At 39.8% G+C, this 17,421-nt stretch overlaps 1 protein-coding gene and 1 long non-coding RNA gene across 3 annotated transcripts in view; one reads left to right on the forward strand and one right to left on the reverse strand.

Annotated features, from left to right (window-relative positions):
• Window positions 1–17,421, forward strand: part of COL28A1 (collagen type XXVIII alpha 1 chain) — a 193,842-nt gene that overhangs the window by 56,682 nt on the left and 119,739 nt on the right. For both annotated transcript variants that reach the window (XM_008261700.5, XM_051852947.3), the window contains exons 12-13: window positions 11,738–11,806; window positions 13,026–13,094. In XM_008261700.5, the coding sequence (XP_008259922.4) occupies window positions 11,738–11,806; window positions 13,026–13,094 (138 nt within the window). The remainder of the gene's footprint in view (window positions 1–11,737; window positions 11,807–13,025; window positions 13,095–17,421) is intronic.
• On the reverse strand, window positions 12,693–15,948 carry LOC149121820 (uncharacterized). Its single transcript, XR_016222702.1, has 3 exons — window positions 15,810–15,948; window positions 15,002–15,079; window positions 12,693–12,828 (listed from the first exon to the last, which is right to left on the reverse strand). It is a non-coding gene; the product is annotated as an uncharacterized LOC149121820 (long non-coding RNA).

The raw sequence follows: 17,421 nt of genomic DNA on the forward strand, positions 1-17,421 counted from the left end.
TGCAGGCTACTCAGCCTCCCCTTCACATGAGGGTCACAGAGCGTCATTCATAAGAATGTCCCAGGGCTCTCTGAAAGCAGCAACAACAATAATAACCCAAGTGTCCAAGAAGTCGTATCCCTGGGATCACAGTGAGGGTGGAACGCCGGCGGGAGCGTGCACTCATGCCCAGGTGCCTCAGGTGGAGGTCCCATAAGAGTGAGAAAGAGTGGCTCGTGATTGGCAGGCCTTTCAAGTCACAGAGAACAAGTTACCAAATTTAATTCTGAACAGATAAGCACAGTGGAACACTGGGTGGGGGCAAGCCCGTGTTAGGTCATTTTTGCCATTTCTTGATGTCTGTCTGAGGTTATTGCTGAAGGACATTTCCTTCTCAGACCTCACGTGATTTGCTGCTGCTAAGACTCTCTTTGTGCTCAGGGTAGGGGCTGGGGGAGGGACAGCACTGTGGCATGTGCAGGGGCCAGCTTGTGACACTTTTCAGGGTCTCAGCATCAGAGCTCAGGAGGTGGGCCCGCAGAGCCCCAGGAGAGAACCCAAAGCCTCTTCCCAAGGCAGAGGATGGTATTTTGTCCTGCGACAATGGAAAAAATGCTGTCACATTAGCTTACACGATGGTTTATCGTGATGGAGAGATGCCCTTCTTCTAACCCCTTCCCTTGCTCTCCCCTCTAACAATCATAATATTTCCTGTGGGGTTTTCCCCTGAAATGTCTTACTCTTACTCCACACTCAAGTGTAAAAAACTTAAAGTCCTTTGACCTGAGACTCGATCACACTTTATATTCACCTTAGATTCTAAGATGCTAAGGAAACCCATGGAGAAACAGCATCAGTCTGTTCCAGTTTAATAAATGGATATGGAATCTGGTCGATCTCCAGTGAATCAAACATCCATCACATTGGACGAAGACCTAATGTTAATGAATGAGCTGAATCTGTGTTTCAGAGTAGGAACATTTAGCTTGCTCTACACCAAACCACAGTTCTTCCTTCTCCTAATCCTGCTCAAGCAAGCGTCTGTTCTAGTTTTTGAAGTTCCTAAGAAAAAGGCGGTGTTTTCTTTTTTTAAGTAAATGATGTACTAATGAGGATATTATATAAACTATAGTAAGATATGCAGACTCTCAGATTAACACTGTAAGCCTGGCAGACACAACATCCTATTTTCTCCAGAACACTTTGAAATGAGGTTGATTTTAGCCAGAAGACCAGCTGTCAGTCTTGAATGTCAGTGCTAGGAATGCACATACAGATACTTCCAACAGTGGGGAATCACGTTTCCATCCTTTTCCCAGCGATTTGTTGCTTATACCTTTAAAATATTATTTCTGTATTTGTTTATTTGTTTACATATTTTTATTTGAAAGGAGAGAGAGAGATATCTTCCATCTGCTGATTCACTCCCAGATGGCCACAACAGCCTGAGCTGGGCGATCTGAAGCCAGGAGCTTCTTCTGGGTCTCCCTCGTGGGTACAGAGCCCAGACCTGGATCACCTTCTGCTGCTTACCCAGGCCTTTTGAAGGGAGTTGGATTGGAAGTAGAGGAACCGGGACTCAAACTGGTACCCATATGGGATGCCAGCATTGCAGGTGGCGGTTTTACTCACTACACCACAGCATTGGCCCCAACACAAATATTTCTTGAATGAATGAATACTTGAAAGAGAATTAACGGTTTTACAGTAGTCCACGTTATCCACAGGAGAAGATTCCTAGTAGATTCCTGAAACTGGGTATAATACTATATATCCATTCCTATGACAATGCTTAATTTATAACTGAAACACAATAAGGGATTAAAGTATAACATAAAACAAAAAATTATAAAAATATTCTGTAAAACATTATTCTAAATTTATGAATTGCTTCTTTCTGGAAATTCTCATTTAACATCTTCAGAATAGGATTTGCCATGGGTATCTGAAACCAGGAACAGTGAAACCATAGGTGAGGGGGTGCTACCACAGATGGGAAGAGTGGCCAGCTGTACTGTACTGGGAACAGAGTAGACAACAGTCTGAGTTATCACTGGATGTGGCAGTGTTGAGGTCATTGGAAACCTTTGCAATGGCGGTTTCAACAGCAATGGGAGGGAGATGGTGATGGGGTTGACAGAATTAGAGAACACGACACAGTGGTCTGGAATGTTGACCCTTCTTCCAACACGCTGGTAATAAAGAGCGCTCTGTGTAGACAAAACCCATCAACAGCTTCTGGGCATTAAACACTAATGTGCTATTTATACTTTTGTTTCAAAGTGGCGTGAAGACTTGTGAATTGAGCTTAATTTTTACAGTTCCATATATATTCATACAACTTAGGGTCTCTTGCTTTCTATAATACCAGTATCTTTATTAGAATGGAAAAATCACTACTAAATGTTCTGGTTCAGTAGATTTAAACACACATTTCTTGTTTTGGTCATTATCTCAAAACTTGGTTTGGCTCAGAGCTTTGTAGCTTTAGTAGGTCAATCTGTTAAACATAAATAATATTTCCAGTTATAGTTTGGAAATAGTGTAACACCAGAACTGTGAACAACTATGACGGATTTTAAACTTTTTCTCAAACATGTTGCATAGAGCTCAGACAACTCAAAATCATGTTGTTTTCAACCACTAAAAGAAATCACGGTGGTGGGCCCAGCAGTTAAGATGCCAGTTAGAATGCTCATGTCCCACATCATTAGATTCGATTCTTAGCCCTGCTTCTAGCTAATGTTCACCTGGGAGGCAGTGGTGATGGATCAAATAGTTGGATATCTGACAGCCGTGTGGGAGGCCTGGACTGAACTCCTGGCTTCAGCCTGGTCCAACTTTAGTCATTGTGGGCATTTGGGATAGTGAAACGGGACAGGAATGCTCTCTTATGGTCTCTGTCATGCTGCCTTTCAAATAAGTGATTATAAAGTCAAGATTTTAACAGGATATAATTACATCTAACTTTATGTGAAATAAATCAGGGAAACATATGTAGACATCTGTAATTCCTAATAAAGAATAATCAAACAAAAAAAGGTTTGAAGTTCACAGCTCTCTTAACAGAATGACTGTATTTTTGGATTCCTGTAAAATGGTTTAACTATAGGGTTCTTGACTGCGTCAGTTTTTCTGGTTGTCAAAAAGCAATAATGTGCTGTCTGGTTCTTCCGGCAGGCTAGCAACTATGAATAAGGTTGTGACTGCTCAGCATAAAGGAAGAATCCCTTTACACTTTTAATTATAAATATCTGTTAAATGAAGAACAAGGGCCAACCTGCCAAACTATGTGCATGTTTTTCCTTCAGAGATGTCAGAGTCTGAATGCTATTTCTGTTCTGGGCCTAATTAAAGGGAAAGAATCATTAGACATCCAGCAATTCTTGCTGTGGAAAGAGCTTTGACCTACATGCACATCTGCCCACCAGGACTCTAAATGAGCTTATTAGCTCACTTGACATGAGACAAGTGATAGTGACAACTGGAAGTGGCTGCCAGAACATGTGGATGTCAGCCAGTGGCTTCAAGGTAGATGATTTCCATTCCCAAATCTCCGATGCATACGGCTCTTGGCAGATGGGGTGCATGGTGTGTGTGTGTGTGTGTGTGTGTGTGTGTGTGATTGCCAAGATAAAGGCTTTGGCAAACCAGGGAACCCAAAATGCTGCCAACATTTCCCACAAAGTTGTTGAGTCTCACCTGCATGCTGTGTTAAACTGGGCCCTAATGTGGAGCAGGATCAGCGACCGTAGTATCTTCAGAGGGATGTCACATTTTAAAATGTCCTTTACTCTTTCAAGTAAGTTGTGATAGCAACTTTGCAACAGAAAATTATTGTTATCTCAAGGTTAAGACTTTTTAAAATTGTGATAAAATGTACATAATATAGTATGCATCATCTGAATCACTCAAGGGTGGTAAATATATTCCCAGTGTTGTGTAGCCGTTAGCACTATTTGTACCCAAAACTTTTTCATCATTCCAGCATTGAATGGTCACTCCTCATTTCTCCCTTCTCACAGATTCCGAGGGCAAGCGGTTAAGAAACGTGTCACGTGGGCCTCTTCTCGTCATCGATGTGCTGTTGTCACATTAGAGGAGAGTGTCCACTCTAACATTTCCCAGCAGCTCCTTTTTGTGCTATGATTCTCAAAAGCTCTCTTGATAGGCTGCTGACTTGTCCTTGCTTTCAGCAAAAATGTCACATATTTCCTTAGGTTTTGTTATGTATGATGATGTCCAGTTTTCTCTTAGATTGTCAGAAGACTATGAATAACCATTTTTGTTGGCCAAACGTGGTCAAGTATTGCCAGTGTCTTGTGGCTTGTCCTGACAGCAATCTAGAAAGAGAGACGGGTCACTAAAATCTAATGCTGCAATTTTCATTCTGTTCTTCACTAATTCTTTGTCTTGTGGAGTTTTTCTGCTTCAGAAGGCACAAATGATAGCCTGTGTGTAGGGTAACCTTTTTTCATATGCAGGTGGATAATATTTAAAGCAAAAGACTTTAACTAGAGATTTGAAATAATGGTAGTTCCAACCTTAGTGCCATTTGCTAATTACTGTTTGTGTGTAAGGTTACATATGTGATCAGTGTTGCCAGCCATAGTTTAGTCTAACTTGACCACTAATTCAGTGACAAGACCGATCCAGGTAGACGTGTTGTACTGAAATGGTATGAGAGTCAGCTTGTATACATTCAGTTCCCTCTTGGCTTGTGTGTTGTTGTAGACTGTTCATCTTCATGTGATGGATCTTTCATTATGGATAGAATGCTAGTATTTGATTTTTCATTTTCCATCCTATAAACAAAGATATGAGTTTAGTCTGATTTTTAAAAATATTTGTTTTGAAAGTTAGAATTAGAGGAAGGGATGTGAGACAAAAAGGTAGAGAAAGATAGAATTACGTAGATTTTTTCAAACTTTGGTTCACTCTTCAGATGGCTACAATGGGCAGAGCTGGGTCAGACTGAAGCTAGGAGCCAGGAGCCTCATCCAGGTCTCCCATGTGGATGACAGGGGTGCAAGCACTTGGGCCATCTTCCGCTGTTTCCTCCAGTCCATTAGCAGAGCTGGATTGGAAGTGGAGCAACCAGAACATGAACTGGTGCCCATCTGGAATTCTGGCATTGCACATGCAGCTTAACCCACTGTGCCACAATACAAACCCCCTAGTCTGATTTTTGAAATACTTTAAGAAAAGTCTTAAAAATTCTTAAGAGCCACTTTGGTACAGTGGTTGGCAGCCAGACTACAGGGATTGAAACCCTGCACTGTATTTTTTTACTGTGTGATTTGGGAAAGTTATTTTACCTCCCTATGACTCAGCATTCTCATCCATGTGGTGTGTTAAGACTGAAACTACCTCTTACAGTTTTGTGAAAATTAAATGAATGTAAAATTCTTACAGCATCACTTGTTACATTTTTAGTGCCATATGGATTGATAATTTTTATTAAGCTATTAGGTATTTTTATTAAGCTATTAGGTATTTTGACAAGTTTATATCAATCAAACCAAATCTACCCTGATGTTTTCTAAAAAAAACAAGCTTTTTACTAAATACAATACTTTCTGTGATACAAGATAAAACAGATGCAAAATGGGGCTCGATTTAACAAGTACATGACAAATATTAACTGTATCCATCCCTCGGTCCCTCCCCTCCTTCCTTCCCTTCCAAATAAAATGTTTATTCCTCCTTTCCTTCCATTTGGAAGGCAGAAGAATATTAGCCATGAGACTTAAAATATTAAAGGTGTTGCCACATGTATATGGGAAATGATTAAAATAGGTCACTGAAATGTTTTTCTAATATTTATAAGAACCCAAAGTGTGACTGAAATGTTCCTAATTATATTATCCAAGAAAAGCTAAAGTTCTGGCCTCAAACAATTCCAAATCTTAGAGAACCATTTGCTGTTTGTTATTGTAGGAAAGGAAGGCTTTGCTTTTGGTTAGTGTCATGTATAGAGAATGTTGGCTTTTCTCTCGCTGAACTTTCCTCAGGCTGTTTAATTCTGGTGCCATTACCATTTCAGCTGAAAACAAAAAAGATAGTTAATTGCGTTTGAGCAAGTTTGTAGGAGAAACCGTGTAATAGGTTCTTGATATATTTATGCAATTTGTATATAGTTGCTTCTGGTTGAAAACTCAAGTAAACTAGAAGGAACTCCACAGAGGCATTTTCAGGCCCATAGCTGCCCTCAGTCTAGAACCAGTTTTCTGTTTGTTTATCTCCCGCAGCTAGCACAGACCTGGTGCCCTGGTGACTGCTCACCAGTAAATGTTTGTTGCATGAGTAGCTAAGGGAATGATAGTAATTAGCTAAGCATTGAAAATGCAAAGCTGAGAAAAACCACATGCATCCTTCCACAGTCTAGTGGGTAACACATTAACATGCCTACAAATGCAAAGTTGCAACTGTAGTGAAAGCTCAGAAAAACAAGAAAATTGTGCTATCAAAACTGCAGTGGCAACAATAGGGATTCCACCTGATCCTTATATTGCTCTGGCAGCAATATAAGGAATGAATTGAAGTAGAGTGGATGCAGGTTGAGTGGTAAGGATTTTGGTGTCATATAAACAAGAGAGGATATTAATTTGGTGGAGAGTATGGAGGTGTGGTAGACAGTTGGAGAGGGAGATGGATTTAAGAATCATATTGATAGATGTTTGACTCAGGAGGGATTGTGGTATCTTTCCCAAAGATAAACAGCACTGGAAGATGACCAGGTCTGGGTGTGGATGATTATGAGTTTGACTTTGGAAATGATGGCTCCCTTTTGAAATTTTAGTTTCCATCAACTCCAGCAAGCCATGTCTGCATTCTTTTATTCCCCACCCACTTGGCACTGTCCATGGTTCTGACCTGAATCTCTGTTGTCCAATAGAGTAGCCACATGGGGCTATTGAGCACTTGAAATGTGGCTAGTCCAAATAGAAATGTGCTATAAGTGTCCTCACATTGGCTCTCAAAGACTTCGCATTAAAAATAGCAAAAAATGCAATCAATAATACTCTAAAATTATTGATTACATGTTGAAATGATAATACTTTACACATGTGTCAGGTTAAGTAAAATACAGTATTATTTATTATTCACCTGGTTCTTTTTACTTTCTTAATGTGGCTACTAGGAAATTTCAAATTACACATGTGGCTCACTGTACATTCCCAGTGGAAGGCACTGTTGCAGTGACTCTCTATTGTGACTTCATTCCTGGCCTTTGGGCCCACAGGAATGCTCACTGTCCCCGGGACATTGTACCTCATTTTATGCCTTATTCTCTTCTCTTCCTGAACTTTTGCTCCTTTTCTTTCCTACCAGATTAGCTATGACTTCTACTTCTTTGTTCAAATGAGAAAAGCCCTCTATAATGAAACTTTCCCAATTCCTTAAGGCATAATTAAACATTTCTGCCTCAGAAACTTATGTGCTCTGTTAATACTTTTGTTATAGGTAATTCACATGCTTGTATTTGTTTTATATTCATTTATCTCTCTAGCCAGATTGTGTAAGCTTCTGCAAAGTGCAGGTGCAATCTGATTTATGTCTCTAATTATGTAACCTGATACTCAATTATAGGCATAAATTGTTATGTACCAGAATGTTATTGACCACCAACCTGGTACAATTGAATCTACTCACATTAAACAGCTACTGTGTGACTGGTTATGACTTAGATATTTTATCAGCAGCATTTTTAATGTCCTCAACAATGCTGCAAGGTAGATATCATTATCTTCATTTTGCAGATGAGGATCTTACAAATGTTTGAGCTGTTAGTAAATGAATGGAGCCAGTATTCCACTGGACTGAATGACTCTGAGCCATGTTTCTTTCCCCTCTGATTGAACATGGGTTAAAATATGGAGATTGTATTTCTATACTATAAAATGGAAAGAATGCTTATTTCCTAGGATTATTAGAAGATTAAGTGAGATAAAGTATATAACGTATCAGGACAATACCTTTTTATAATCATGCTATTCAAGCAGTTTAAGTTTTTAATTAAAAATATTTAACATACATACAAAATAGTGCATATTTATGTGGTACAATTTGCTGTTTCATTACACATACACATTGTGTAATATCCAACAGGGTAGATGGATTTATCCTTTTAAGCACTTAACATTCCTTGATAGTGAAAACATTCAAAATCCTATCTGCAAGGTATTTTAATAGAAAAATATATAATATACTACTTTATCTATAATCACATTGCTGTGTAATAGAATCCCAGGACTTCTCACTCCTATCCAGCTATAACCTAGTACCTCTTACCGAATCTTTCCCCACCCTTTCTCTCTACTGCTGCCCCAGTCTTATGAGAACACATATTTTTTCAGAATCCACATATCAATGAAATCATGTGATACTTGTCTTTCTCTGTTTGGCTTATTTCATTTGATATAATGAACTCCAGTTCTATCCATATTGTTGGAAATGGCAAGATTTCATCCTTTTTTTGTGGCTGAGAAATATTCCATTGGGTATATGTATCACATTTTCTTTATCCATTCATTGACAGATGTACACTTTTATAAAGATTTATTTATTTATTTGAAAGTCAGAGTTACACAGAGAGAGAAGGAGAAGCAGAGAGAGAGAGAGAGAGAGAGAGAGAGAGATCTTCCATCCACTGGTTCACTCCCCAGTTGACTGCAATGGCTGGAGTCGCACCGATCCAAAGCCAGGAGCCAGGAGCATCCTCCGGGTCTCCCATGTGGGTGCAGGGACCCAAGGATATGGGCCATCCTCTACTGCTTTCCCAGGCCATAGCAGAGAGCTGGATTGGAAGAGGAGCAGCCAGGACTCAAACCAGAGCCATATGGGATGCTGGCACTGCAGGTGGAGGCTTTACCCACTATGCCACAGTGCTGGCCCCCAAATGTATACTTAAGTTGTTTTAATTTCTTGGCTATTGTGAATAGTGCTATGTTAAACATGGGAGAGCAGATGACTGTTTGCCAGATGTATTTCACTTCCTTTGGATATAAACCCAGAAGTGGGATTTCTGGAGGATATGATAGTTCTACTTTTGTTTTCCACAGTGGCTGTATGAATTTATATTCCCATCATCAGTTTGCAAGTATTCTCTTTCCTCTACATCCTCACCAACATTTGTTATCTTTCATCTTTTTGATGAAAGCCAATCTTACTGAAGTGTGGTGATATATCATTGTAGTTTGATTTGCATTTCCCTGATGATTAGTGATGTTGAGAATTTTTTCCATGCACTTGATGGCCATTTATATGTCTTCCTCTGAGAAATGTCTGTTTCTATCTATGGTCCATTTTAAAATTGGATTATTTGGTTATTGTACTATTGAGTTGTTTGAGTTCCTTACATATTCTCAACATTAACCCCTTGTCAGATGTGTAGCTTACAATTTCTCCCCATTCTGTAGATTGTCTCTTCACTCTGTTGCAGTTGGCAGTGATAGGACAATGAGTGCCACCGACTGGAGCCCAGGTTTCCTCCTGATGCTGGGCAAGCCTAGAGGCTCAGTCTGAGCTGAGGTCTTGGGCTTCTGGAATTTGAGTCTGATTTCCTCCCTGTCCCAGCCTCTCTGAGTGGTTAGAGTTTAGTTTTCTGCTGGTGGTTGGAGGAGGCCAGTTGGCTGAGGAGGTTCCAAATAGTCACTCTACAACTATGGACCTGGCACTGGGAGAGGAGTGCTCAGTCTAACTGAACTTTTCACAGCAGGCCTGGCACTGGGATTCCGTTTATTCTCCCTCTCTCCAGCAGGAGGTGCTCTCCAGGCTATATCCCTTGGAGCTGGAAAGGGGTGATGTAGGCAACTTGTTCCATATTGCTTTCTTCAATGTGGCTTTTCTTGTGATTATATCAAGATAAGGCACTATTGGGGCTGGCACTGTGATGCAGTTGGCTAAAGCCCTAGCCTGCAGTACCAGTGTCCCATATAGGTACCAGTTCAAGTCCCAGCTGCTCCACTTCTGATCCAGCTACCTGCTATTGTGCCTGGGAAAGCAGCAGAAGATGGCCAAATGCTTGGGCCCTTGCACCCATGTGGGAGACCTGGAAGAATCTCCTGGCTCCTGACTTTGGATTGGCTCAGCTCTGACTATTGCAACCATTTGGAGAGTGAATTAGTGGATGGAAGACCTCTCTCTCACTATCTCTCTCTGTAACTGTTTCAAATAAATAAAATAAATAAAAAAAAATTAAAGATGAGGCACTGTGATTTTTCACTTGGCTACCATAGCTCTTGTGAAGGTGACTTGGTATACGGCTGTTTGTACAGCTGTTCACTTGGGTATCTTTTCTGGGAAGTGGTCGCTGATACCTCTTACAGAGCCACCATCTTGGTTTCATTCCCCTATGAAATTTAAGATCCAATATCATTAATTCAAACATAAGAATATTCATAAACCTTCTTTAGTATAAAAACTGAAGGTACATGTCTGGACCTAAAAAAAAGGAAGAAAACAAACCCCAAATTAATAGAAGTTACGGATGAGTAATTTAAAATATTCTTTGAATAGTTTTAATATATGGCAATTTTCTGCCATGAAGATATATTATTTTGATAAACAATAAATTCATATTATAAGAAAAACAGTTAATCAATAACCACCCTCTTTCCCTCATCATAACATCATAGGGTCCAAAGCCTGAGAGATCTGAAGAGCCTTGTCTGTGTGAATCACATTGAGGCATGAGTTTGGGCAGGCCAGGTAGCCTCTCTTGGGGTCACCTGTGAAATGGAAGGGTTTGAGTGCCATGGTCTCATCCAGTTCTGGGATAGCTGAATTCTACTATGTGCCTGCCACATGGTAGGCTGTCATTAATTGAGAATGATCTGGCTTGGGTAATAATAATGTTGACTAAGAAAGTTTTAAGCTACAATAACTGTTGAGGACATGGAATGTTGACAGTAGGTTGTCTAGGACTGGATCAGTAGCTCAACAGGGGCATCTGGAAGCCAGGATCTCCCCAATTTTCCCTGTGTTGTCCTCTTCAACCATTGGCTTTCATTCTAGAGATTGTTGCTTCATGGTCACAAGATAGTTATCACACCTCCATGCAGGAAAAGAGGCAAAAAGTTTGTCCTTTATAAGCAGAAAACTCCCTCCTATCTCATTTGTCAGAAATGAGCACAGGTACAACCATACTAATCAATGGCAAAGGGAAAGGTGGCTCTAACCTGCATTAGACTGATGATCATTCATCTTCCATCCGAGTGCAAAGAATAGCTGCTCGTTGGCCTCACAGATCAGGGCAGATCAGGGTTCCATCAGCAGGGAAGAAAAGTAAGGCTGAGAACAGCCATTGAGCAGGAAGCAGAATGGGTGTGCTAGAGCACTCAACTGCAGATTTGCTGGATGAATGAGTGAGGGCTTCTTTATGGCTTTCATGAATCCTAAAGTATTTTGCCCTGTGGGACCCTTCCTCCATCAAAAATATTTTATTTTAAGTTATATTTTATGACTGAGTTAATATAAAGACAATTATAATACAGGATGGATTCATTGTTATATATTCCTTATTATTAGGGTTATATTTTGTTCTGGTTTAAAAAATTAAAACATTTTTATGGACCCTTAAAGTACTGTGTGTGGGCTAGATACTGTCTGTGCTTTTCCAAATGGATTATAAATAATTGAAGGAAGGATTCTCAACCAGGTTTTGTTGTTACCTTCAGAATCCCTATTGCAACACTGAACAGCTATGCGCTGCTACTATTAGGTTGACCTAACCCATCACTGTTTCTTCCTCTAGGGTGAGCCAGGACCTCCTGGCCCTTATGGTCCTCCAGGAGCCCCTGGAATTGGACAGCAAGGTATTAAGGTAAGAATACTTGTTTCTTTGCCCATTGATGATCGTTGAATTTAGAGCAGGGCACAGGACAGTGTGATTTAAACTCTGTTCAGCCTAACCTTAATAGTCTGAAGGAAGCTTCTTGCAGAAGCTACTTAGGTTCTGTATGCTTAGACAGCAAAGTGCCCTGGTCAGGGGCAAGTACCATAATCATGATTTTTGTTTTTATTTGGTTGGAATGAATATATCTGCAAATACACACTCTCTTGCCAATCTTCATGTACTTCTGTTGAGATTTTATGGTGTTTAAACACGAGCATGTGAATATGTTATTAGGAAATACCACACCTTGGCCATCAGCTATCACCTTTATCACATTAAATAAGCATGGAAGAACACAGGCCAGTTGGCCCATGACACTAAATAAATGTTGACAGAAGGTTTGTAGGGAACTAAAAAGGGACACTTCCTTTTCTGGGGTACTTTGCATCATCCAGGCCATGATAGAGCATAAGAACATATTTAAATGGCCTTTCTATGTGGAAAATTGCTGAGCAATAAGCCTTTGAAGTAGTACTAAAATAGAGATCAGTAGAAAAGCATGTACTTTCAATGTAATTAAATGTCATCATGGACTTCAAAAAGTTTGTGGAAAATGGGATTAAAGGATAAAATGATTTAGTGCAAAACATTTGAAATCCATGTATAATTCTTTCATACTATGTATTCATGAAAATGTTGAAGACCCATTGGCTAGCATTTCAACAATAAGTACATTGAGACTCCAGGAAGGTGGAGTTTATATTGGCAGAACTTTTGGAGAAGAATTCCAAAGGAGATGAGTCATGAAACAGCTTGAAGGATTGGTGAAATAGGACACAGAGGGGATACGGAAGGGAAACATTCCAGGAGGGTGGCTCAGGGGCAGGAGACAGCACAAGCATTGTCAGCTTGATCATCTCAGTCACCAGAAAGTGAGTGGGCGCACAGTCCATCCTGCCAGTTACTGCACAGCGGTTCCTGAGAGTTGAAACCATTGCGTTGCATCTAGACTGGAAGAGATGATAAACATGGAGGGTGATTTGCTCACTTAAATCAAGATATTTCTCTTGATAAATCTTTATTGTGATGAATACAAAAATCTTTATTGTGATGCTGCTATTTGTCTTGTTGAAATTTCAGCAACATTTTGTGCTATATATCTTTTTATTTTAAAACTCAAGCTTTCATTCCATTCTCTCTCCCCCAGGGAGAAAGAGGTCAAGAAGGAAGAACAGGCGCTCCTGGAGCAGTGGGAGTTGGTGAACCTGGGCAGCCAGTAAGTCGTGAAAATTCTAAATGGAGCAAGAGGGGAAAATATAGATCCCAAGTGTTCTGTTTTTTTTTTTTTTTTCTTAAGGTTTATGTATTTATCTGAAAGAGTTACACAAATGGGAAGGGACACAGATAGAGATATCTTAAATCTGTTGGCTCACTCCCCAGATGGCTGCAATGGCCAAGGCTGAGTCAGGCCAAATACAGGAATCAGGAACTCCATCTCGTTCTATGTGGGTGCCAGGGGCCCAAGTACTGGGGACATCTTTCACTGCATTCTCAGGTGCATTAGAAGGAGCAGGATCAGAAGTGGAACAGCCAGCACTCTAACTGGTGTTTTTGTGAGATAACAGAGTCGCAAGCAATGATTTTACCTGTTGGGCCACAACACTTGCTCCTCAATGTGTTCTTATGCTTAGAATAAATGGTCAAATTAATCCATTTTGTTCTTTTTGAATAGAAGAAGACAGTGAGTATACAAGGACCAGATTTAATATTATTTTGCATTACTTTTGAAATAGGGCCACTTATATGAAAGTGCTTCAAAAAGGTCTTAGAAAAAGGGAATTAAAAGATAAGTGTATTTTAGTGCAAAAATTTTTAAATCCATGTATACAGTGGGTCTTCAGAAAGTTCATAGAATGTGCATATTGTGAAAAAGCTATGCATGGATTTCAGTTTTTGTACCAGTTTACACTCATCCTTTAATTCCATTTTTTCATGAGTTTTTAAAAGTCCCCTCCTATCTCTATACTCATATGTGAGCTTCCTCTTACTGTAATTTCTTACAAGATTAATCAGCTTGTCCAAGAAGAAAGGGTTCTCATTTGTTAACATTTCCTAGGAGATAAAAGATCTGGATTCAGGCCTAATATCTATACTTTATAATTGACTTTCCTGTAATCATAGAGAAAAAAAAAAACACAGAGAATGAGGACCTTGTTCATTATCTAACCTATAAGTACCTCCAAGGCTAGGATTGATGATGGTAGAAAGAAAAAAAAAGTTATTGAGTGTCTGGCTAAGTAGTTTTGAAGTTTAATGTTTTTGGAGAGGAAAATATTTTTCTATCAAAAGAGATCTGGAGAAATCTTGAATAAAACATGATAACTATGGTATTATAAGAATCTTAACTTTTCAACTTACTGTTTTCTAGGTTAGAACAGCTGTTGGCTCACCAAAGTATGAGTAAAAACAACTGACTGTAGACAGTTGGCCTCCCAACTTGGTTTTGGCATTGCATGGTTACTCACATGTAAATATTAACAGAAACGTGTTTCCGTTTTGTAAAGTACGAATGAAATGGCAGCTTATTGTTAAAGCACTGGGCTTTCACTAACGCCTGAATGTTAAAAACCAGAACATCATATGGATGATACCTAATCATTTAGGTCTAATCGTTTAGAGATCAGTGATCCATTCTGTTTTGTTAGCTACATAGTGCTTTTGAACCTACCTTCTTCGAGTCTTATATACCTGCTTAACAACAAGCTCAGAACCTGATGTCTTCGAACAGTGACTTGTAGTTTCTCATGATTCTGTAGGGCAGCTGGGGAGTCCTACATCATGTGAACTTGACTGGAGTCCCAGAATGGCGGGAATGTTAAACGTGGCCACACTTAGATGACTGACAGTCGGCTGCTGGTGGTTGTCTGAGAGCTCAGCTGGAGCTGCTGCCCAGGCCCCTCCGCTCTCCTCCACCTGAGCCTCTGCATGTGGCTGCCGGGCTCCCTTACGTGGAAGCTTAGATGCAAGCAGGAGGTTTCCAGAAACCACTCATTTTGTAAGCCCTGGCCCAGTTTCTGCAGTGCACTTGGCTAAAGTAAGTATCGGACCAGCCACTGAGTGGAGTGGAAAAAGACTCCACTTCCCTAAGAAGAATGTCAAAGTACTGGGACATCCGTAACTCACCTTTATAAAATTAAAATACTGGGTTCTTCCCGACTCTTTGATTTTCAGAACTGGAAATACTGAATTAGAGTTCAGAAACTATGAAGAGAACAAGTATAAATTTAGTATAAGTTGATATTGATGGTATTTTCTTCAAATAGCTTTATTCGTTGCTACTATTATTCCAAACTCAGCAATAAATTTAATGAGTTTTACTTATTCATTCTAATTCTTATCACATTTTTATTTTTAACTATTGAAATACTTTAAGCATATTGAGAAATATAGAGAGGATTATTTAGTATACCTCTGGGAAGAAAAATTTAGTTGGTAGATTTGCAACCCTTGCTTTAGATTTTCTTTAAAAATCATAAAAAATTCTGAATAAACTTTTCATAGTCTCTTCCAAAAAATTGAAGAGGAAGGAACATTAACCAATTTATTTGATGAGCCAAATGTTTCCCTGATACCAAACAAAATTGTAACAATATATCAGAAGAAAATTACAAACCAATATTCTCTGTGAATGAAGATACCAAAATCCATAATAAAACATTGACAATGTAGTTCAGAAATACATAAAAAAGAATTATACTAAAGAATGAAATGGGACATATTCTATGGATGTAAGGTTTGTTTAATAATTGAGAATGAATATAACACATGATATTGATAGGCTAAAGGAGAAATATCTCATGATCAAATCAAAAGACACAGAAAAGCATTTGACAAAATTCAAAACTCTTATGAGCCTGATTAAAAACTCCCAAAAAACTAGAAATAGAGGGAAACTTTCTCAACTTCTACCCAAAACCTACAGTTAATATACCTAGCGTAGAAAGATTGGGTGCTTCTGTCGCTCCCCCTCTTCGTGGAGGAACGACACAGGACCCTGCGCTGTTCTTTCGTCTGCTCGGCCCTCCCCGGGTTTGCTGCTGGTTCTTCCCGGGTTGGCTACTGTCCCTTCCACCTCCGTGGAAGGGCGGTTCCCCCTGGCCACTTTCCCCACTTCCGCAGGGGAGCAGCACACCGCCGGCCGGCTCTCTCGGGGGCTGCACAGGTGTTCCCTTAGATGTTCCCCTTAGATGTTCCTGGTGCATGCCGTCTCTCTCCTCCTTTATAGTCCTCCTCTGCCAATCCTAACTCGGCTGCCCACACGCCGAGTACGCTGCTCTCCTCCAATCAGGAGCAAGTCCTACAGTTTATTGGTTGAACTGGAGGCAGCTGTGTAGAAGCTGTTTTCTTCTCTCCCAGCGCCATATTGTGGGAGAGCAGATGCATAGAATAAGTCTTAATTCCAGTAACTTAGTCTAGTCCGAGTTGCTCCCCACAGCTTCCCACTGAGATCGGGAAGAGACGTGGAGGTCCACTCACTGCAGTATTATTTAGTGCCATACTGGAAGTCCTAGCCGGTACAATCAGACAAAAAATAAACTGAGAAACATGGAAACAAAAAAGAACAAAGAGAACTGTAACTGTCCCTATTTGCAGTTGACAGCCATGGTTGTAGTGAAGAGTTGGGGAGTAAACTAGTGCATAGATCTCTCTGTGTGCCTGTCTTTGTCTCGCTGTCTTTGAAATAGAATGAGACTAAATAAATGAAAACTTAGAAAAGAAGTTTGTGCCGGCCTGCAGCACAAAGAACCGGGTTTCCTGAAACAGAGAGTGGGAATGCAGGGACAAGGACACAAAGAATGAAGCCAAGACAAGTCCTGATCAAGGCTCCTTTATTCAACAAATCCAGTAGTATTTAAACATGACCAGTTGTTTACAAGAAGGAGCACAAAAGATTTACATATCAAAAAGGCTTTTAAGGTTACAGAGAGTTCCGGATAAGGTTCTTAATTCTTGATTACAAGGGTACAATAAAACACTTAGGTGATAAATGCAGGTTTCAGGTGTGACTGATTATCTATACCATCTCTTGTGAAAGGTTTAGCAGTGAGATAAGGTTCTTCCTGCCTCTTCCCGGAATCTCCTTAGTCTAATTGTCTGTGCCGGGAAGTCTCCATCCATGTTTAAGTGTAAACAAAGGGAGCGACTGCCTGTGGCTGCCCACAGAAGTTGTTCCCAGTAAAAGTATGTTAGCACTAAGCTTCAAGTTTTTGGCTCAATTTTGTAATTGGTTTTCTTTAAGAATATTTAAGCTGGTATGGAGATCTGGATTGTATACCAACTCCACGTTCTACTGACAACCATTGCTCCTTTGAGCTGTTTGCAGTCTGTAATTTCTTAGAAATTTGTTCCTTTAACTTAGGCTGACTGTGCAATTTTTTTTATGCCCATTCTTCTGTACAGTCATGCACATAAAAACTGATATACTCTCATCTGTATTGCCATTTTATGAACCTAAGAATTGAACAGATTTTGGAAGTTTTTAGCTATTATCTCTTCAAATATTTTCCTTTCTAATTTCCTCTACTGAGTTAGAAATCCTACTA

The sequence above is a fragment of the Oryctolagus cuniculus genome, chromosome 16 (assembly GCF_051225735.1).
Source record: "Oryctolagus cuniculus isolate XC-2025 breed Fujian yellow rabbit chromosome 16, ASM5122573v1, whole genome shotgun sequence".
NCBI classification, from domain to species: Eukaryota; Metazoa; Chordata; class Mammalia; order Lagomorpha; family Leporidae; genus Oryctolagus; species Oryctolagus cuniculus.